Raw genomic sequence first — 23,678 nt, 5'->3', positions numbered from 1 at the left:
GCACTCTGCTCCCTGGCTTTTAGAAAAGAGCTGAGATCTGGGAGGGTGCCACATCCCTGCCAGGCAGCTCTCCCTGTGCCAGGGGATGCTGTAGGAAAAGAGGACACTCCTGTTTAGGATTCCCCGAGTGGCAGAATTCTTGGAGCAGGAAAGGTGATCAGCAAAGACAGCTCTGCTTTGGGGCCAGCAAGGAAGGAGTGGGCCAGTGCATTGTAAGGGTTCTTGACAGCCCCCAGGTGAAAGGCATACTTGGAATGGTGAGGATGGGCATTCTTTGCAGTTTAGCTCAGCAGGGAAGCTGAGAAGGACAGCAGGGCTGAGCCCAGGTTCACCAAACCTCCTCCTTAAGGAGCTTTGGACAATAATTATTATCTAACACACCTAGGTATCCAAGGAGCAGTCAAGATCCAGTCTAAGTATAAACAGCTGCCCTGCGGGTTTTGTAACAGGGGACAGGCTTACTAATAAACCTGGATTACCCAAAGGTACACTGGTACATTTCCTGCCCAAAAACAAAGGAGAGGCAATTGCCATGAAATTGCTGTCACCTGTACAATGGAAAGAAGCAGAGCGTGGAGGGCTCTGTGGTTGCTGCAGGTGCTCACAGGCAGCTGGGCCAAAATCTCTATCCAAATATCTCCATTTCATTCCTAACTTGTTCCTGTTTGTTCTGCAGCAGCACTTTTCCAAAAGGAGCTCAGAATCCATCCCAAAGGCGTGGTCCTTAAAGAGGCAGATTTCTACATCAGGGTGTAGGTGCCTAACACTGCTCCCCCCAAAAAACAAACAACAAACCCAAGGAGTTCATATCACAAGAACCTAAGACAGACTTTTTTTGAAAGATGACTGTGCTCAACCTGTGTATGAAGGAGGACATCTTGGCAAACTCAAAGAGATGTCCTAAAAAAAAAACCAACAAAAAACCCAACCAAATCTAAAGATTTTTTTTTTTTGTAATTATGATGACCATGTAAAACACTAATGAAAACAGAAATAATAAAGGGCAACTCTAGTCCAGTATTTTGTTTCCAAAAGTGTGAGATAGGATTCTCCTGTTCTCTCCATCTTTCTGGTCACTATTCTTTGAGAAATCATTCCCAGAAAGAGCATCACCAAACAATCACAAGTGTCACCAGAAGGGCATCATTCTTCCCATGACAAACCCTCAGCACTCTCTCCTTACTACTAGAAATGAATCCTCCTCCACTGAGGAAACACCTCTGAGCACCACAAAAGTATGGCCCAAATAAGCAAAACTAGAAATTATAGATTTTTAAACAGCATATATTTTCTGTAGCCAAATCTTTAAATTCCCAAACTGCAGCTGCTCCACCATGAAAGAGCCCAAAATTCATCACAGGCACATGGTCAGTGATGGGCTGCCCAAAGATATTCTGGCTAAGAAAGGAAACAGCAGCTCCTCCCAAGAGCAAGCATTTGACATCAACCCAGAGAGAAAGAGAGAAAACATTATTTGTTTTCATATTTCCTGAGAAAGACATTGAGGATGTAACCTTGTTATTTATGCAGGGTCAAGGTTTCATCCTAGAATTTAGGAAAGGAATTTATTTTCCCCTAAACTGTGATTAAGTTTATAAGCCTAAGACAAGTTTTGATTTTGGTTTTTGTCTGTTTTGGTTAGCAGAATAATATTTCACTTTCTGTCTTCTCTTTTTTGAAAGAGGAAAATGTTCTGCTCATTTATCTGGCAAATGTTTATCCATTCTGTGTTAAAAACCCCTAAACAATAAATAAAATGGAATTAAACTTTAATATATTGCTTATCTACAAGCACTAAAACACTTAGAAAAACAATACTCTGCATGAAAAAAAGCCCCATGTTTTACCAATATGTTTTAGAAAGTACTAGTTTTGGATACACTAAAGGACAGTATCTTATTCCATAAACCTGTTCAAAATATGCTGTAAATGGCTATTTACAAAGTTGATTGCTTTTTAATAGCAAATACTCTATGCTGGTGGGTTTGTTAAACCAGTTTACAAAACACATTTTTGTCAGCTAGCTTTTTAGTCCCATGAAGAGTCTCTACAATTTTAGGTTTGGGGGTTTTTTTAATATTCAAGCTCTTTGGAAATTATCTTGAAGTGGTTGCTTTTAAACATGCAATAAAATGTATTGCTGATGGAGAGAAAGGAAAGTTCTGACTGCAGTAATAATGTCAATATTGGTATTTTTAAGGAAGAGAGGGCAACTAGCTTAATAAAAAAAAGGTATTGCAGTTCTGATTGATTTCAGATCTGAGTGAGACAACAATGCTAGCAACATCCTTGGGCCATTTGCTTTACTGACCTTTTGGATGTCTGTGGCCTGTAGCAGTTCCTGGCTTTTTGTTATGATACTTCATTTGTTTGTGTTTGAGGGAATATTTAAAATATTTGTACCAGTTGCAGAGAGTGGAAAAAAAAGATGTTTGATGGGGTAAAATTTTGTTTTCACGCTGTCAGGCTCCAGCCCAACTCAGGATCAAGGCACCTTTCCATGAGGGTAAGGATGAACAGAGGGGTGGGCACCTCACCCCGGCATCCCCCTGAGCCAACACACACTCGTGATGTTTCTGTGTCTACTTGTTTTCTTTGCCTGATTTCAACACAATTTTTCATGTAGGTGAAACTAACCCTTCTTCTTCCCTGAAAACTCTCATCTCTTAACTGTATTCCTTCAGGAAATATTTGTAACTCAGACCAGCAGTTTGAGTTCTTTATGCCTTTTCTCCTTGCAGGCTGTTTTTTGCCTGTCCTTGGGACCAGAGACGGGCAGGACAGTGAATGCCACCACAGGACACTTCCAGGCAGTCCAACGAGATCCTGCAAGGAAATTTCAGAGCACAAAGCCAAGTCTTCTTGATAAACATCCCACAGTGGTACAGCACAGAACTGTGTTTTCTGAAAGGATGGATGCTCCAATGGTACTGAAAACTGGAGCAAGTGTAAATGTAGGAATGAGTTGACTCCACCCAAAGCTTTTGGAGCACCAGTTCTCACCGGAGGAAATACAGACCCAGGTTATCACATGAACATGATGTTCCAGTGGGAAAAACATCATCACACCTAATCCAGCCATGTAACAATTCCCACGGCCTCCATCGGGATCTCCCCAGGCTGCAAAACATCGAGTGCTTTCTCTGCTAATCTTTACACTTGCTAATCAGCCATCAGGCTTTTAGAAAGGACTCAGCCCACGACCGTTTAATCAAGATTTAAGAAGCCAGGCCACAAAAATCAGCCATTTGCAGAAAAGTCTGTGTCTGAAATGCTACTTTTCATGGTTAAACAATGTCTTGCTGGTTTGACTGAAAGACACACTTCTTGCTGATTGTGAGTCTTTAGAGCACCTATATCCTGTTTGGCTTCTCTCCTTTATGCCAATTTATTTGGGAAATTCATGGTGAGATTCCCAGAGGTTTGGATGCTGTATTGCTTATCCACGTCAACAAACAATCTGGAGCACTGTTTAAATATGGAAACACTTTGTAGCAGCACAACCAAAGGCACTGGCTGTGTTGCTGCTGTGCCTGAGGGAAAAAGGGTGTGTGTGGGGGAAAGGGATCTTTTGGTGAAGACAGCCATTTATCTTTCATTAATCCACCAGCACCACTGGGGCACACCACACAGCTGGAAGATTTACAAATTCTGCCCAACATGCCCTTGAGATGGAGCCTGTTCTGGTTTGGGTTAGGATATAATTGGTTGCGCCATTTACTGACAGTTCTGCTCTCTCCTTAATTTTTAGATGCCAAAACTAAATCTGTTTCTGCTGATGTCACAGTGCCTTGGTTTTGGGAGACACTTGGTGTTGAGAACTTCCAGCCAGCACTGGTGGCAGAGGAGCTCTCAGAGCAGAGCTGCAGAAAGCAGTGTCCAACCAACTGGAAGCCAAAACCTTAAGGTCAAACTGCACACCCACTGCCTGTGCACCCTGTGCCCAAACACAGCGTGGCTCCTCCTTTTCAAGGAACACCCACAAGAATATCTTTCTCATGACTGCAGAGCCTCTAGGAGCCCATCAGACCTCCCAGCATGGTGTAAAGTGTTCTGCTGGAAGACAGGCTGCTCCTAATCTTCTCCAGAACTGTCACCTGCCAGCACCGTCTGGCATTGCAGGTGCCTCAGGATTCCTTCATTCTGTGTCAGTCCAGCTGTCCCTCTGTGAGAAACAGCTCAGAAAAAGGAAAATCACTATTTAGGGTATGTCCAGTGAAGATGAACAAGCAACAGCAGCTTTTTTCTGGGATATTGCCTGCAGCACACATCACCCGCTGTGTCAGACACGGGAACTCAAATTTAAACAGATGCAAAATGACAGAGGGGGTTGTGGCAGTGATGGAGGGAGGAGCTTCTCTACCCAGGACACAATAAAAGAACTAAAAATCTGCCCCTCATCACCTACTTTCCATATCCTACATTGGATAGTCAAGAAGACAAAGGGTAATGAAGGACAAATAAAGTGCACAAGTGATTAATTAACATTTAAAACAGTCAAAAGCAGTAATTAGAGATGAGGTTCCAAAGCCGAGGTTCATGCCAGGGCAATAGTGGCAAAAAAATAAAAAAAATAAAAAATATATATAAATAAAGTATAACAAACCTATTTTTGTAATGGTACTTGAGAATTTATGAATGGGATTCTGTGATGTGGTTGCCCGAAATAGCAAAGATTTGGACATGGTGACCCCAGGAGTTCCTGAGAGCAGCTGGCACAGAGGCCACGCGTGAACAGAGGGTGTGCCCTCCCCTCTCCTGCCAGGGTGGGCTTTCCCTTCTGAGTTACAAACAAAATTCACATCAGCATAAGGCACCTCACAGGAGGACAAGGATGATAAATATTGCCCCCAAACCAACTACTCTGTCCAGAAACTCAAAGGGATTTTTGCAAACCCCACTGACCAGATACCTCTCTTCCTCTACTTTCTTCCAAGACATATTTCCCTGGATTTCTTTTCAATTTTGTTGCTTTAGGCTGTATGCTACACATTTTTCTTGTGAAAAGATGTTTGAAACAGGATAAAGTATTCCAGGTCAGGCTTTTCCAGCCCTGAGCAGCGTTACTACATGTTCCCCACACAGAGATATTGTGGATTTATGTTTAGTTTATTAGTCCTAGACCATTCTCTGAGGAACTGCCATTTAATTGGCTAATTATCCCTGCCCAGATGGAGGATTTTGCACTTGTCTGGTTCTCATCTCCAGTCCTGGGAGCACATCCTTTTCCAGGAAGATAAGCAACAACAAGTCTGCTTTAACAATGCAAGATTTAAGGCTGCTGGTATCAGATCCAAACCTCCAGACACAAAAAGCTGAAGGGGGAGGCACTGACTTCACTGGTTCAAGTTTCAAGAAAGTTTTGGTAGGGCAGTCTGTCATCAGCAGGCTTTATTTTAGATCTATTATCAACTGTCTTGCCATGTCCAGCCTAAAGCTGGCATAGAGGAACAGAGCTGCCATTAACCCCTCTGGGTGCTTTTTTTTGAGGAATTTGATGGAAATACAAACCATATGTGACCCTACTCAAAGCAAATGAAACCAGTACTTTTGAGCAGCCTGACACTACACAGATCCAATACCTAAAACTGTATTGGAATCAGAGCAGAAGTTGGGGTTTTACACAGTAAAACTTAGGAGGAGTAAACCTGGAGGAGATTCTTCTCTGTAAACATGAGAGCACATCTGACATGGAGATCAAAAGGAGAACTTACACTAATTGTACTGAAAAACAATCAGTGCTCCAGAACAGATAATAATGAGAAATGAACACGGCAGGAAACTTTGATGTACTTCTTAGATAACTGTGGTACTTTAAAACTGGATGCAGTTCAAACATTTAAAACATGTCAGTCTGAGATCTACATTTCAGATTGAGAATGTGTTGATGCACAAGTAGATTTTAAAATAAACACACGGTGGAGCAGAACACAAACATGGATTAAAATTAAAAAAAAAACAAACCCAAACCCCTGCTCTTCAGTTAAATCTCCCGTGTTGAAGAGGTTTTAAAACCACTTCTCCTTCACACAAGCTAAACCCTGATGCCAGATTTTACTGAAATCATTGTTAATAATTCAGTTTGCAGCCTGGATTGGTTGGGGTGCCTGTTGACTCAATGCAATTTGAGTCACAGGCAGCACAGCCTAGATCACACTGCCAGCTCCTGCTCCTGCCAGCAGGCACAACACTAAGGGCAAAACGTGTCAGTCCTGATGGAGGAGAACACAAACCTGTGGATATTTCAGCAGGCCATTTCTCTTGCTGATGCTGATGAAGATTTATCAGGATGGATAGGTCTGGTTCCTCACTGACTAAGCTGTGGGACCAAGCTGAAGAGGTGTTCCCAAAAGAATTAGTAGTGACAGCAATGAGGAACACAAAGCAAAAGGACAGAAATTTGGAGACTTTCTAGGTTTTCTAAACATACTTCCTTACGTTCCCGTTTAGCAGTAAAATATAACACCCTTCCCCAGAAAGTCATCTAAAACAAAATAAAGAACTAAAAAGACAGCTAAAGGCACAACTAACAAGACAGGTAAAGTTTTTCTAAGACCGCAGCTGAATGAAATATGTGAAGACAAAACCCACCACAGGACAGGAAAGAACCATTCCAACAGCACCATCCATCCATCCATCCATCCATCCATCCATCCATCCATCCATCCATCCATCCATCCATCCATCCATCCATCCATCCATCCATCCACGCAAGAAGTAATGTCCATGTGATACACTTCATTTTCACTCTCTGCAGCCAAGCCATGGGAAGTGGATTTTCTCAGTGTCATGGTGTGACTTTTGCTGGACATCAAAAAACACACGATAATCTTCAAAATACCATGAAAATTCAGAACTGTTATTAACAACAAAAAGTGTTTTCCCCCCGACATTTCCTATTTACATTTCCTGTGCTCTGAAGTTTAAAATTCCTATGAAAGTCCCATCTGGGGGCATGGAGAACACAACTGGAAGAGGTCCATGAGCTCCACCAAAAAATTAACAAAAAGATAAATTTTTAGAGCACTCTCTCTATATAAACTGCAAGACAGCACGTGCTGCCAGGATTACCCTTCAGGAACAATATGTGCCAGCACCTATTGGACTGTTTATGAAATTGGCCATTAAATTTAAACACTTTGGAGGATGGAGAAGAGCCTGTGGCCTGCTGGTTTTAATTATTTTGCTGAAGGGGGGCTAAGAGTGTGTGTGACAGCTCCAGGGATGAGCACAGCACACGGGAACAGCCTTGGACAAAGCTGCTCATGTTCCCCGTTACATCCACACTCCAGGAAGTACAGCTTTTCAAATTTAAGCAAATTAACCAGTGGTCCTCATTAACCTGGCCAACCTTAAGGACATTTGACCCAGGGCATCAAAGGGGACACGGGGCACTCTCAGTTGCAAGCATGCACAGGCTTGCTGCCACCAGAATGTCCTGACAAAACGTCCATCGTGTCATTTTCAAAACAGCTGCAGCCCATGGGCGCTGTTGGAGTGTTTAATTACATGGAATAAGCACTGAGGGCCCAGTGCTGTTCCAGCTCCCACGCTGGGTGCCTCTCACCCCAGGTGACAGAGCACAGCTGTCACCTGCAGGGTGGCTCCTTCCTGGTGCCCACACCATTTATTGCCTGCTGGAGTCCATCCCTGGAGTGCTTCTGGAGCCAACCAAACATGCAGCACATGAAATCTGAACATGCACCACCACAAACATTGGTTTCCTTTCCTTAAGAGGCAAAGGAAACAGCTCTGATTTAATTTTCAGAGTGCAACAGCAGCCAGCACCAAGGAAAACAGAGGCAGAAATACTCTTCTAAAGCCTTTTCCAAAAACATTTGCCATCTGCATGCTGGATGATGGACCGTGTCCACACACTGTGTGATTTCAGGAGCAGATTTCAGGGATTTCACATTTCTGAAGCAGTCGGGAGTCAAATATTTTTGCAGCCCGTTAATTCTTTCAATCAATTACTGCCTACTGGTTACAGAAATATTAGAAATCCTACAGTTCGTAATTCTTAAGACCCAAATTGATTATTTGAACACATAAATCTGCTGAGACAACATGCACCTTCTCCTCTACCCTAAAAAGGATTCCTGGAGCCCACGCAGCAAACTCCCAGGCAGCAAGCTCTGTTCACATGGAAATGTTAAAGAAGAGAAACAATATCAGAGTGCCCCCTATGTTTATAATTATAGCTTTAATAACATTCCACCTCCCTTCTAATTTTTCCTCCAGGTTCCATTTTTGGCCTGTTCTCAGTGACAGCCTCTCACAGGCATTTCCAAACTACAACACATACTTTGGTGAACTATCAGTTTCACTTACTCCACACTGATTTCTACTTGATGGCAGCATTTATTTTTTCCTGGTGGGGCTATGAGTTATTCCCTCATAAAGAATAAAGCATTTAAAGGATAAGTGCTTTCAGAAAGATTTAGCAGGTTTTAGTCATCTAGGTACACACACATCTGTTCACTTTTACCTGGAGTTTTTGATGGGTTAAAGTTTTACATTGATAGAGGAAGGAATGACAGGATTCAAGTTTTAAGGTGTATGGTTAAAGGGTGGAATGAAACAGCACTACCAAGTTCAAGGAAAGGTAAAGGCTGCATGAAGCAGACTCAATCAATAAGCGATTGATCAAGTGTTGAAGCAAGAGGATGCTGAGGAATGGGGCAAGATCTCCTAAAGAGCTAAAGCAGGTGTTGCTCTAAGGTCCCTGCTCCTGAAACCACACACAATGGAAAGAAAAGCACTTTGTTGATGTAAGGGCTCGGAAATGCTGCAGTTATAATCCTCATAGGCCAAGTTCATCATTTTACTGTATAAATTCAGTGAAGCAAGGTGGGTCTTATCCTCTTTTTTCCACAGAATTTCTTCACCCTATCTCTGCTGTGCACCACCACTAAAATACAGAAGATGCAAAGTAAAACCCTTGTTCACACAAATTTTGACAAACCCTCGCTGCAAGACACCAGCTGGAGCAGAGCAGGCTGGATTCAGAACACACTTTAGCCCACGTTTTACAAATCCAGCCTCTCAAACCGTACTTTACCAACCAGCGTGGAGCCCAGAAGTTATGAATACGAAAGAAAACTCTTCAGGGCTAGGTTATCCTCCCTCTGTCTGGGTCAGATTCCTTGCTCCCTCCTCAGATACACCTGGAGGCAGCCTGGAGATCCAGCCTGAGGGAATGCATCAGTTTCCCACAGCAAATTTCTGTGCCCTCCAAATAGGGTGAGTAAATATTGCCTAAGTAAAAATTATCTGTGGATCATGCCACAGATGTAAAACAAATCAGACTGTGTAAGACGAGAAGCTGGAAAAGAGGGATCACCCAGATTTGCCCTCTTTCAACAGCTTTTTAGAACGATCCTTTTCCCCCCAGGCACAGCCTCTCTGGACCACCCAGATGCTCCCACATGGGTCCCAAAGAGGATTCTTACATTCCTGGGCACAGCACATGGCAGAGGGATGGGAGCAGGGGGAACATCTCCTACATCCAAGGAACTGACACTCCAACAGCATCCAGCTGCTCTCTGCATCCATTGCTTCCTTCCCAAACATAACCAGCTACTTACCCCATATCCCCAAACTTCACAAATAACTGGAAAACTATTGATTTTTTTTATGAAAATGAGAAAGTATCAGGAAAAAAAAGTAAAAAAAAAAAGAAACCAAGAAAGAAAAAGAACACACACAAAATTAAACAATCTACCTTAAAATAAACTCTGCGGTATTATCTGTCTCTTGTCAAAAAGTTATTAGGGAATAAAAGTGACAGACTGTCTACTAAGATACATCCCATGACCAAGCGACACACCTAAAACTTGTCAAAGACTTCCCTCTGTTGATGTGTCTGCTTATCCTTAGTGCCCACACGTGTTACATTACTGTATACTCTTGGAGGGTGGAAGCTCGTGATTTATTTGTTGCAGGGAAAGAACACTTCTTTCCCCCACCTGATTTCACCCTTCTGATGTGACAGGTCTTTGTCTGTTCCTCACATAAACCAGAGAAGTCCTAGACTAAAACCAGACTCCATGTAATTATTTTCCCTTAAAAATAAAGTCAATAAAACTGGCAAATATGAACAAATCTGGAACTGATCTATCAAAGAACTGTAAACAAATTTTCCTCCAGTGCACATTCTTCACATTGAGGAATTACTACTGGTCAGTATTAAAACCAGACAGATGATGTGGTGCTTTGGTGAAAGAGGGGATGAAACAAGTCATGTGGACAAGTTACAGAAATGGGTAAACGAGATGGTGCCTCAGCCCAGACAGCAATTAGCTTTTGGGAACTCGGTGTCTGCTGTCCAGCCCTGCACGTAGGGCCCCTACAGAACATCTCACATCAGAACTGGAACACCAGGCTCGGCCAGCTCCACTTGAAAACTGGGCTTTGACCACAGCTTTGATGTGGCTGCCCACTGGGTATGTTCCCATGAAGTTTTAATTCTTGTTAAAACTGTGGGAGGGTGGAGCAAGGACACCAGGAGGGCTCAGGAGAAAAGTGCTGCCATGGGGGCAATCTGGAAAGGGTTTCCTCTGCAGTGTAATCAAAAACGTTCAGGGGGATTTAAAAACTGTTTGCAGATGAATATCTGCACCTTTTTTTCTGAGAAGAAACTTTAAATGAAAATTAAACTGAGCAAATAAAGCAAGCTAGAGCTATTGAAATAGAAAGTGTACGGATCATGGGAAGGGGAAAAGAGCAAGAGAAATGCTTCACACTGGAAGGTACACCCAGGAGGGCAAGTACACAAGAGTTTGAGTCTGAGCAAGAGCAAACTGTGTCAGAAACCAGCCTACACCACATCTGCTGGACAGGTGGAGAGAGAGATCTTACCTGTTAATATTGCTAGGATTCAGGTTCAGCACAAAGATTGATTTTATTTATTCATTATCTCTTCTTGGGGAGCAATTGAAACTCCCTTTTCCACACCATGAATATCTACTTTTATGTGCTTTCGTCTCAATGCAACCTGAGTGATGTCACGGTAGCCCAACAACAGCAAAATGTTTCTTTCCCAATGTGAGGAACCCATAGGCCAGGGTACCAGAATTCTCTGCCTTCCTGGACTGCTCCTCAGAGCATCCCAACACCAACACAGCACTGCTTCATGGGATTCTATCACCCAGTGGTACTGAGTTAACCAGAAAAGTGCCTTCAAACATGAAGTGAAGAAAAATCCCTGGCCTTCCCAGAAGGAAGTGCAGGGGGCAGGGCAAAGCTGAACCCTAAGAAAACCCAGGTCACAGAGGGTTTTGCCTTTTAATATGGTTTAGATTAAAATCTTATCTGTCCCCACAGCTTTGATGAAAGTCTTGTTTTCCATGTCAAACGAAAGCAATGAACTAAAACAAAGAACTTGACACATGTACATGTCTCCAATGTACAAACAACTGGCTGTTTCCATAGAAAAACCAGAGAACAAACTGAAATAACTCTAAAAAAATGAATTCCTGATCTTGTAATAAAGGCCACATGGTCTGCTCAAGTGAGCGCAGAACTGGGGAGGCAAAACTGATCGGTTTTACCCAAACACCAATACTGATTTCATCTCTTACTTCATCTCTTCTTCATCCCAGGGCACATTCCTGTGGAAACTGCAGGACTCACCTCTTACTCAGCAGAGCATGGGCAGAATTAATTATTGAGCATTTAATCAAATCAAACAGTGAATGAACATGCCCTGGAGTATGAGTGATGGAAAACACAAAGCAAACCCAACATCATCGGCTGAATTTTTGTGGTTGAATCCAAATCTCTTATCTGTACTCACTGGAACCATTCTGGTCTGGGCTGCACACAAACTTATTTTGTACACCAGAGTCAAACACAGTTCAACGAAGCAGAAAATCAACAGAAACACCATTTGGAAGCTGGATACTACAAACACCTCTTGCGAGATTTTAATACCACCAGACTCTAGATTTTGCCCTGATTTGGGAATAAACTGATATTCTGAACCCCATCTTACAAATCCCACAAGCCCAAACTCAACCTTGCCTCCACTGGGCGCCACTGTCAGCAAAAAGTCACTGATCAATAATGCTGGCACTGCAAGTTCAAACAAGGAGTAGTACTGGCAAAGGCCTTGGATTTGAGCTGAAAACCCATTTAGTTAAGAATATTTTATGGTGGAAAAGCGCGTGGAAACAGAAAATAAGTTAAAATGATAAAGAGACCTGAATAGAAAACCCGTGGTTATAAATGGAACAGTCGCTGTGAGCAGACAGTTCTGTACATCCACATCTGTTCCAGTTCAAAGCAGTTCATGTGAACCAGGGGAAGGAACTATTTTTTTCTTCAGTGCTGCAAACCTATCTACAGCCTGGCCAGGGCACAGGGTAGGAAGAGGGAGAAATCACCATCACTGGCTCAATCCAAGTTTCAATGAGATGGAGCTGCCACCAACATCTCTTCTTGCCTTTCCTTATTTTCCCTCCCATATTAAAATGCACTTAGAAGACAACAGCAACATTTGCAAACACTTGTGGCAATTAAAGCCTTTTGTTTTTGCAAAAACCAGGCTTAACAAAAACTCTGTTTTTGTTCCTCTGCTCACAGATAGTTTCTGTTTCACAACTGTCCCTTCTGGGGCTGCTTTGATGATAACGTGGGAAAAGCAGGCAGAACAGTTAAACAGGGAAATAAATATATAAAAATAACGGGGCTGCTCCAGGACTCACTCAGGTTCCAGAAGAGCTCAGATTTCATGCCAGTGGATAGCTGAAACATTTTATCTACCCAGTTTGGTCTTTGTTTCTCTTTTCCTCTTTTCTCCTTCCTTTGAATCTTAAAATTTATTTTTTTAAAAAGTAACAAAGAAAGCAGTGGCAAGAAAAATGTGGTGCGAAGAAATGGAAAGAGCACTCAAAAAAGGATGAAGGCTGGAATTAGATCCCTGTTTTGTTCTGACAGCAACACCATACTTCAGAGGAAAGACACTCCCCTGTAATAATCTGGTCATGAAAAGTATTTATTTGCCTACTCACATTATTAAATGACTACACACATACAATCCCTGGGATTTAAAAGCCCCCTTTTTTTTTTTTAACATCAGATCGTTCACATTGAGGTTGAAATATGTTCATAGGGTCCCTGAGTTAATTTACCACAGGAAAAACATGAAACTTCCCGCAAACAACCCTGCTCCTGATGGAAAACCCGTTCAAGTCAGTCAATACTGAGTAATTGCTGGACTGAAATCAATCACGAGCTCCCAGGAACTGCTTCATCTGGGTTTTGCTTTAAAGATTTAGCGCGGTGGCTGACGAGGAGCTGAAATCCTCAGCTACCATTAGACACTGCTTCCAAACTGGATGGCAAAGCCTCCGCTGGAGCAGAGCGCATGAGAACTCCCCGAAAGGCAGAGATCTTCAACTACAGAATCCTTAAAACCCCTTAGACAGATGCACAGTGAATGAAGGGGCAGGGCTGGGTTGTTCAATGCTGCCCGTGCCAGGTGGAGAAAGCACTGTGGAGGGTGGGAAGCTGCTGCAGATTTCCTTTGGACACGTGGAAGCTGTCAGAGCACATGGGAGGGTCGCCTGCTCACTTGCCACCAAAACCAGGGCTATTTGTACACTTAAGTGCTCCTCTCGATGAGGGCCAGAGGGCACAGGGAATTGCAGGACATAGCCCCCAGGAGCTATTCTGAGAAAATGTACTGAAGAGGGAGAAAAAGGAAAGCTTTAGTTAATTTATATTATCAAGACAACAAAGGTCTTGTTTTGGAAATGATAATCTGGTTCTTTTAACTGAGAGCTTCTTAGCAAGATGCTACAAAGAGAAGCTTTAAAAATTAAATTATTTCATCTGCCATTTAGGAACTATTAGCTTTAAAAGGCTTAGAGTTGATTGCTATGCCTCTGGTATGTAATGATGTTTAAAACCTAAACCAAAACCTGTTTCTGCTCTTCCTCTGATAATTAGTAGATGGTCTCTGGTTTTCATTATCCAACGATTCATTTATATTGTTAGATGGGCTTAAATGGTTAAGATTAATGAAAAATACTTTATCACAACCAACAAAAGACAAGTCATTATGGCACTGTAACAACAAAGCACAATTTCTCTTGCTGCCAATGACTTGTCATTATTTTCAGCATGTTTGAGAGACCAGATTCACTCTCAAAAGAAAAGGATCAGCTGCAAATTTACCAAAGAAGCGATTTAATTTTTACAGTGTGATGGCACTCCTCAGTTCCTTACAAAGTAAGAAGCAGAGTGAATAAGCACAGCCTGATAGTTCAAACTCCATTTCTGAAGCAAAGAGCATCTAGAGCAGTTTTACCCTGTGTGATCTGGGCCAGACACAGAGCACTCTGCTTCTTCCTCACCTACACAGTGCACAGGGTCTTACCCTGGACAAATGTTCTCTTCTCTCAGCTGGATGCATTTCAAGTGAACTAAAATGACAGTTCTTGTTCTCTGTTGCCTGTCAAACCCATACATTCAACATATTAATTCTTGTCATATGACAGAAGTCCTGCAACTTGAATGCAATGCAAATGGAGTGATGGGTTCTCATGATGTCTCCCTAAAGTTTGTGAAGTCCTCCAAGATCTGTGGATACAGAAATACATTCTAAAGCATATAAAAAAGGGCTGGGACACGATTTTGGTGTTCAGCCTCTTAACCTGGGAGTTAAGAGGAGGATCTCCTTTGTATCCTTGAGTACAATTGTTCAGAAACAGGATCAGTTCCTTTTCCAAAAGCCCAAACATAATCTAACACCTCAGGGCACATGAAGTCAAATATTTCTCCAAAGTGACTGAATGTGAATTCCATAGCACAGGAAGAGTTGTCTCTGTTAGCTGAAGTGTGTCCTGGCAAGGTACCTCAAGCTGCTCTCCTGTGCCTTCAGCTGGCCTCAGCTTTCTGGCAAATGGATTATTGACAGCAATAATGATTCAAAGATGAAATAACATTTCAAATCCATGTCCCTGTCAATGTCCATGCTGTACCCTAAAAGACAAATTGTGGGAGCCTGCAAACAAAACCCTGCTAGTACAGTGCTGATACCCAAAACCCCAGGAACCTTGAAATGAAAGTTAAGGATTACTCAATTCCCACCCTCTGTACAATCAGTTATGCTGATAAAAAAAAAAAAAAAGGGTATGTGGACACTCACTCTTCATTATTGTTTGCCACTGAGAGGTACTCCCAAGATATATCCTGGCAAAAGAAATGATGCTCAGCATGTTTTAACTTAGATTACTCATCATTTTTAATGAGTGAACAAAATTACAGCATCTTCTGCTACTGTTGTACAGAGGCAGCCTTAAATTTCACCCACAGGAGACCTCTATCTAAAATTCCTGATAACAGTAATTTCAGATCTGCTTAATCAAATTTATGGTTGGTTTGGGGCAGAAGCATGATGAACTGACTGTATGCCCTAGGAGAATAAATTTGTGAACATACATTGCTTGAGCTGATTAAAGAAAAGCAAGCGTTGCTTTGGATGTTGGTCTGACGAACCTTAGGGATAGTGTGAGAGGAATAATTGACTGGAATCTCACTTCGATTATTTTAGTGATCAATTAACCTTAAGAATTCCACCTCTAATGATTTTTTAAACTCTTTCCACAAGGGCTTTCCACAAGCTGGAGGGTCTTACCACACTGGAGGCAGATGCAGAAAGCAGCTTTCCCCTACATACTGCCCATGCCATGTGTGAGACCCCTGAGGCACAAGCCCAGAGCCAGCCCTTTCCCTCACTGACCCCGGAGCTGCAACTCCTACACCTGGCGAAAATCCTGGAAAAAGCCTGGCTCCACATCCTTACTTTGTGACTCAGGCTCATTTCTGTTTATACTCTTGTGAGCTGAAGAATGATGATGACTAGTAGCTATATAGATAAATAAAGTATATTAAGTCACAGGAAGTAAAAAGGGAAAACCATTAATTTATTTTTAGAAACCTGTTCTTGCCATTCATCAGAAGAAGAACATCCAAAAGTTTGCAGTGAGATACAAGCATCTGGATGGGGTTTGCTGACCACATACCAGCATTCAGACTACTCACAGAGAAGCATTTGCCTTCTTTAGACCAGTCCCAGACTCTATGCCAGGAACACAGGACACAGACAATAACAGAGTGGTTTCCACTAGCAGGGCAGGGTGCTGTCACCACAGAGGCTACAGCTGCTTGGTCTCCCCCTGCCAGTGGTCCTGCAGTAGATTCCTCCCTCCAGATGCACCTTGGCACCAGCTGGTACATCACAAACTAGGAAATTAATAGGAAAAGTGTGTGTTGTCCACACTCCTTCCATCCTCAGTGCCCACACCAGGTCAAACACCAGGGAAAATGTCCCAAGGTCCAGACAGACTTCTCCAGATGGACAGCCCAAGGTCCTGCACCCCGGCTGGGGCAATCCCCAGCTACAGAGAACAGACTGAGAGCAGCCCTGAGGAGGGGGACTCGGCTGAAGAGAAGCTCAGCTTGAGCTGTCAAAGTGCACTGGCAGCCCAAAGAGCCAAACTTGTCCTGGGGTGCCACGAAAGCAGCATGGCAAGCAGGGTGAGGGAGGGGATTCTGCCCCTCTGCTCTGGAGCACTGCATCCAGCTCTGGGGCCCCAGCCTGGAAAGGATGTGGATGTGCTGGAACCAGTCCAGAGGAGGCCGTGGAGATGCCCCCAAGGGCTGGAGCCATCTATGGAGCCAGGCTGGGAGAGCTGGGGCTGTTCAGCCTGGAGAAGAGAAGGCTTTGGAGAGACCTTAGAGCTTCTTCCACTACCTAAAGGGGCTTCAGGAGAGCTGGAGAGGGACTTTGGACAAGGGCCTGGAGTGCCAGGACAAGGGGGAATGGCTTCAAACAGGGAGGGCAGGTTCAGATGGGATATTGGGAAGGAATTGTTCTCTGTGAGGGTGGTGAGGCCCTGAAACAGATTCTCAGAGAATTTGTGGCTACTTCATCCCTGGAAGTGTCCAAGACCAGGCTGGACAGGGCTTGGAGCAACCTGGGGTAGTGGAAGATGTCCCTGCCCATGGCAGAGGGTGGAACAGGATGATCTTTAAGGCCCTTTCCAACCCAAACCACCCTGGGATTCTGTGACCATGGCTCTGCTAATCAAAACCAAAGAGATGATTAAATCTGGATCCGGTTGCTCAATTCCCAAACACTGAGCGAACTCAGGACACCCACATACCCCTTGCTTCCCCTCCTCTTGCTGGTTTGCCAAAACAGCACCAATCCAACAGTGGGAAACCTCTTGAGGCCACCAGCGCCGTGCCGCACTCATGATTGAATTTAACAGGATTTGCATAAAGTTTCCATCTCTTGTGGCCCACAGAAGTTATTTTTTTTTCTGGGCTGTCATACCACAAGCATAAAGTCACACCATATTTTGAATCTTTGCCTTCCAAAATCCAGGAAGAATTGCAAGGCAGGATCATTGACATGTCTTGTGATGTGTGGGCAGCCAGGATGCCAAAGTGCAAATGGTCAGACACAAATACACGAGAGGTTTTTCTCTGACTGTTAGTGCTGCTCTGGACAAGTGTCTTTAAATACCCTTACTACAAAGTAGTAAAAACCCTAAAACTTTGAATGATGCTTAGTCCTGAAACTTCTACCTTGGCTCCCTTTCCATTTCTTAAGAAAAATTATAGAACTCCTAAAGTACCATGTTGAAAAGTAGAGTTTTAAAATATATTCAGAGTTCATTATTTTACATCCATGATGTCACTGAAGTCACTATCTGCTCACTTTTCCTATTCAATTTTTAACAGTCTGTCCTGAATCTGCTCTGAAAATGTAATTTAGCTGCTAGACTTTTCCCCTTTTTCACTAATTGAATGTTGTGAAATGTATTTCTCTCTCCCTGGCACATTTTCTCTTAGTAAACCTTACTTATCAACACACAAATCCCTACTGCACATTGCAAGCTTAATCTGCAAGCAGGGTATCAGCTGACGTCAATGAAGATGTACAAGGGGCACCAAATATTTTGCAACGTGTTTAGAAAACAGAGATTTTTCTTGTTTTAGTCTGTACTCATCAGGATACAAATAGAGGGAGAGGTAAACCAGCAGGACTGGGAGCCAGGAATACATAAGTCAGATTGTTGTGTATCACTACTGTCACGACAGAAGTCAAATAATTTATAGGCTATGAAAAGAGCAGTTACTGCCTGCTAACCACTTAGGTTTTTCATAACAGGGTTCAGGTTTTAAAACTCCCTCAGAGCACTTCCAGTTGTGTGGAAAAAGTCATAGGTGCTTGTCAGTTTAAAAAAAGAAAAGGTTCTGCCTTTCAGAGCTGCAGTCTGAAAGGCCATCTCAGTAATTGTATACATTATTAATATACCACTGATAGGAATAAGAATGTACATCCAGGTCCTTGCATGGATAGAGAGCTGCCAAGAATAAATCAGATATGTAGATAAGGTAAGCAGGCAAAGATATTAAAGAGGAATGTCACTGGGTCTGGTGTTACTGCTATCTTTCCATCAGTTCAAATCTGGAAAGAGTTTCTGTAATGGCTGGAAGGACACACTGCCAGCAGAAGGTTCAAAAAATGTGAACTGTGGGAGCCTGAAGAAGACAGCAAACACTGGCATGTGGGCCAGCCACAGAGGAGAGGCAGGGACAAGCCACTGGAAAGAGCAGAGGAAGCTGGAACATGGAACACACAGAGCAGCACAAAGGGCAGAACAAAGGTGAGGTGAGGACGGAGCGGGGACACGGTTCAGCTGCTGCAGAGAAAGGCTGAAGGATGCAGGGAGGTTAGGGGGCAGGGAGAAGGGCTGGCCCTCCCACCAGGATGCAGTAGTACTTTCAGAAATAGAGGGATGAGGGATACAAATCAAAGGCTAAACCAAATAAATAAGAGTCTATTTCACTGAGGGCATGTGGGCTCGGCCGGGACGCAGCCTGGTGACTAATGCAGGCCAGCAGAGGAGCTCTGCTTCCTGTGCATTCCGAGCCTCCCGAGCCAGGCAGACATTGTGGTTGCTGCTAAAAGACCCACATTGACCATAAATTACTTTGCAGGAACAATGGAGACACCACTATCTCTGTGCTCTTCAAAGCACCAGAACAAAGTGGCGCAGTGCTAGTGGCATTGCTCAGATCTAACAGCTGGCACAAGATGACTTAGCACCACTGAAAATAACCCAGTGACACAGCCCCAGCAAAGCTGCCAACCCCTGAAAATTTGTCATTTGTAAAGCCCCCTCCCCTTGGGATTTGTACCTATGACAGAACTGCAAGTCTTGTCCTGATCTCCAGTTTGGCTGCAAACATGGGTGAGGTTGGGGAGGTGAATAACGCCCCGCCAGCTGAACACCTTCTGCAGTCTCAGAAATCATACAGAGCTCTTTCACCCCACTTTGCTGACTTGGTTTTGTAAGCAGAAGGGCTTTGTCAGAATCCCTGAAAACACTCACAAGGAATAAGGAGAGTGGTGACTTCCGTTCCTGGAGCTCACTGAACCAGTGGTGCACCTATGCCGTGACCCATCAATTCTATTTCTATATACTTGAAATGCAAGTTTTGATAGTGTAGATACTTCAAATTCCCAATCATCTTGCTTGAGGACACTGCTAAGGACTTCGGACAGGCTTTCCTCTGGAGCCTGCTGGGTGCCTTTGGCTTTCCCAGATCTCATCCCTGTGCTGACTGCCCTCTGTGGCAAATGAGGATATTAGCAAAGGAATTGGCAAAGATTCACAAGTACCTGGACAAGAGGAGCAGGCTGCTGAGATCTGTGTGGAGGCTAAGGGGATCTCTTTCCCCAAGAGTCACAGACCCTGCTGTACAGCATGATTGATACAAGCACCTTTTCAGCACTATGATCTCAGTGAGAACAGCTCCTTCCTGCTGGAGAGGTTTCTGGTCAGGGCTAAGATCCCAGGGGATCTCGCCCAGGACCCAGCTGTGTAAGATGCCAAACGTGCCCTGGTTAGTGCCAAGTATCCCCAATAAAATGGGAGTGGGGCCAAACTTGGCTTTCATCAGCCTTTCACAGAGTAAAGTCCTTAAGCTTCTCATGCCTATCACAGCCCCTTCCTTTCCTCCTCTCCCCATAGTGATCCTAATTAAAAGCGAGCCTTATTTTCCAACCACAGCACATCCCCAAGCATTTCCTTTTCTCAAAACTGCCAGAACTCAAAGGGTGCAATTCGAGTCAAAAGGGACATTTTTCCCTTCCCGATGCCAACAAACACTGCTACTTCCCAGGCTTACTCTGCCTTCTGTTTTGGCACATTGCTTTCCCCCATATTTCACATCACACACCCGTGCAACCTCGGCGTGTGGCCCCAGGGCTCCCCACCTTCCAACCAGCACCACACCTGACTCCACAATGCCCCGTTTCCCACCTTCCCTGATGCCCTGTCAGAGCTCCCAGTGACTGCCAGCCTGGGGCAGGACAGGGAATGCTTCCCGTGGCACATGCCTGCAGTCCAGCACCGAGTCAGAGCCGCTGCCCTGGCCGCGTGCACGCTCACCCCCAGGAATTAATAAGTTATTACGACAAATTAAAATATTAAGTTAATGATGTGCATGACTGCAAGTTACGGAACTGGAAAAGAAGTCTTAATTAAATCAATACAGTTATTAGTCCCTTGTCATCTCTGATTAATTATTAGCTTAATATGCTCCATCATTTTCACTCTTAATGGAAAGAGCTGCAGTGCTACCAGGGGAAGCTGGGCTGTACACACCAGAAACCTACAGAGACATGCTGGAACTCCCAGCTCTGGACTGAACAAGGCCTTTCAGAGAAGAGAGGAGGAAACACTTCATTTTTGGGGATGCTGGTCTGACAGTATTTAAGTTTGTTTTCAAAGGGGGCAGATGTTTGCTCAGGGGATTTGTGACTACTGAAAGGTTAAGGGGTAAAGACTTGACTCCTAAAGCTGGGCTCAGTCCCGGGAACTTTTCCCAGTGCCTCCAAGCTTTTCTCTGCAGTGACAGGGTATCACCACAGTCCTTTCAGGAGCCAACATACTCCTGCCTTGCCCCAGAGCCCACCCCAGTCGTGACCCTCACCCCATCCTCACCAGATGCACTTGTTACCCCATGCACAGAGAAGGAGTGGGCACCATAATAAGCTGGCAGGCATCAGCTGTGGTGCCTGGCTCCTCAGGGCACAGATGTAGCTCAGGACACCTGTCCTTTCATGCCACCGACAGGGCCAAAAATAACGTGCTGAGCTCACTTTTCTCCTTGGAAGTGATAACTGAAACAGTACTTTGGATTTAGGCAACAGATAGTGTCTACCCAGAGCTCAGGGGAGCACAGTTTCCCTTTTGCTTTGCTGTCTTCCATCATCCTTTCACTGCGCCCAACTTTTTCCTAACTCCTTGCAACAAGCAGGTTTCCTTTGCTGTCAGCAGGAGGATTTTTTTGAGCGCAAAAACTTCAAGGATGGGTCTTCACACATCTCTCCAGCAAGTCACAAATGAATTTGTACCACAAATGCTGCTATGTCATTAGACTGGAGCTTTGTTTTAGAAACAGCTTTTACAAACAAGATCTTTTGGATAGGTTATCAACAGAAATACAAGCACATGCTGCTGAGAACAAAACTGCTCCTTGAACTTATCAATGAAGCTGTTCGTGCTGCTAAGGGGTGATTCAGTAAATTAAATAATGTCACTGTAAAAGACTGTGCTTCCCAAAGATAAAAAGTCACTCTATTTCTCAGGACTCTCACCACCCTATCGCTGCGATTACCTCGTGATAAATTGCCACCTGCCCCATGAGTAATGGTAGTTCCCAGTGCCATTTTATCATTTAGTCCTCTTACTGATATCTCTGTTAATGTACTGCCACAACACTTCAGCTTCCCATGATCTACTTGCCTTCCACTGCAGTTGTGCAAATTTGGAGCTCCTTATTTCCAGGAAGAAGTTAAGGTGGGACAACCACTGTCATGCAGAAACCCTGTCCCCTGCTCCTTACATATACAGCCCACCTGTTTTGTGTCAGACATTACAGAAAAAGTTTAAATTCTGAGTGCTCAGCCTAGGTTTGATGAGTAAACAGCATTTCTTCTAGAAATGGGCCGACCTCCAGTGAAATATTTGGCTATTTAATGAGCAGGCTCTAGGATAACGGTTTTCGTGGGAATCCAAAAAGAGGGAGTAAAGGAAAGGGCTCCCTGCACTATTCTTAGCTGCAAACAGCTAGATTTGGAATTTTGATTGTAAAGCATGGAATTTATAAATGGTGCCATGCTAAATTTACTTCATTTGTATACAATTCAGCCGGATAATCAGAAGTGTTCCAGCATGTTCCTGGTTAGCATCTCGGTTCTGGTTTTATTGTCTCCAAGCTGGTAGAAGAAATGCATTCAGTAAATAGTGCTTGCAAAATTTGCGTCCCAGTGCGTGTGCATGAAGGTTTTTTAATACAGAGATTTTATATAAATATGCATGTGGGTGCACATGCATGCACACAGACACTGAGCCGTGATTTATTTAGAGAGGGAAGCCAAGGAAATTCCCACCCCCTACCATTTAAACGATCTGCTCTTTGGCTCCAAACATTCTGCAACTTCTCAGCCAAGGAATGTATTTTCCCCTTCCAATATATATAATTTATTTTGCTGAACACATTAGTTAATGATAGCGAGATACATGATTTTGTCAGTAATGTTTTTACAGAACTGACTCAGACAGATCCATTTCATTTAGCAAGTTGTTTTTTTTTTTTAGCTCGTCTTCCGCAGCACAGTGTGAATTAACAGCAATCATCAACTCAAGGATTTGTCACATATACTTCGTACTATCTCAGACAGATCCATTTCATTTAGCAAGTTGTTTTTTTTTTTTTTTAGCTCGTCTTCCGCAGCACGGTGTGAATTAACAGCAATCATCAACTCAAGGATTTGTCACATATACTTCGTACTCCGGCAATTTTTCATAATTAGATTGGCTTCCCACGGTTAGACGAGCTTTTAATTACGATATTAATATAGCTTTAAAAGGACTTTACACTGTTTCACGCTTCGGGGGGCGGGAGGGGGAAAAGCGGGAGGTGGGAGACGAGCTATTTCATTTCACTCCGCGGCGATTATTTCTGGATTTTTAAAAATAGTCGATGAAACGCTAATAATAAATCCCTTATCGGGGCGGCCGGGCGGACGGACGAGCCCGTCCCCGGCCGGGCAGGAGCGCTCCCCCATCCCGCACCTTCCCCAGCGCGGCGGCGGCGGCCGAGACTTACGCGGTCCCCAGGGCGCGGCGGCCGGCAGCCTGCGCAGGTGGATCTCATCCTTCTCCATCGCCCGTCCGAGCTCCGCAGCCCGCCTGCCACTTGGTACCAAAGTCAACTTGCCAGGATCCCTCCTCCCGCCGCCGCTCCTCCTCCTCCTCCTCCTCCTCCTCCCTCGTTTCCCCCTGCTCCGGGAGCGGCTCCGCGCAGCGCCCCGCCGCCCCCGGGCACACTTTAAATACGGGCGGCGGCCGGAGCGCGGCCCTCCGCGGGGAGCCGGCCCTCCTCCCGCCCTGCCCTTCCCTTGCCTTCCTTTCCTTTCCCTTGCCTTGCCTGGCCGGTGACGCCGCGGCTCTCCCCGCCCGGCCGCCCCCGCGCAATCCCCGCGTACCTGCGGCGGCGGGGCTGACCTTGGGCGCCTTGCCTGGCCGGTGACGCCCGGCTCTCCCCGCCCGGCCGCCCCCGCGCAATCCCCGCGTACCTGCGGC

At 44.4% G+C, this 23,678-nt stretch overlaps 1 protein-coding gene across 8 annotated transcripts in view; it reads right to left on the bottom strand.

Annotated features, from left to right (window-relative positions):
* Positions 1–23,368, bottom strand: part of ANO1 (anoctamin 1) — a 71,310-nt gene extending 47,942 nt beyond the window's left edge. For 3 of the 8 annotated variants that reach the window (XM_039725084.1, XM_039725085.1, XM_039725088.1), the window contains exon 1: positions 23,203–23,367. In XM_039725084.1, the coding sequence (XP_039581018.1) occupies positions 23,203–23,260 (58 nt within the window). In that variant the 5' untranslated portion in view covers positions 23,261–23,367. Of the gene's footprint in view, positions 1–23,202 lie in introns of all 8 variants that reach the window. The other 5 variants (XM_039725091.1, XM_039725087.1, XM_039725090.1 and 2 more) reach the window with 3 other exon arrangements.
* Between the last annotated feature and the right edge of the window lie 310 nt (positions 23,369–23,678).

This window comes from Passer montanus, unplaced genomic scaffold (assembly GCF_014805655.1).
Source record: "Passer montanus isolate IOZ18808 unplaced genomic scaffold, ASM1480565v1 scaffold54, whole genome shotgun sequence".
Classification (NCBI taxonomy): Eukaryota; Metazoa; Chordata; class Aves; order Passeriformes; family Passeridae; genus Passer; species Passer montanus.
This window is presented reverse-complemented; position numbering and strand designations above follow the sequence as displayed.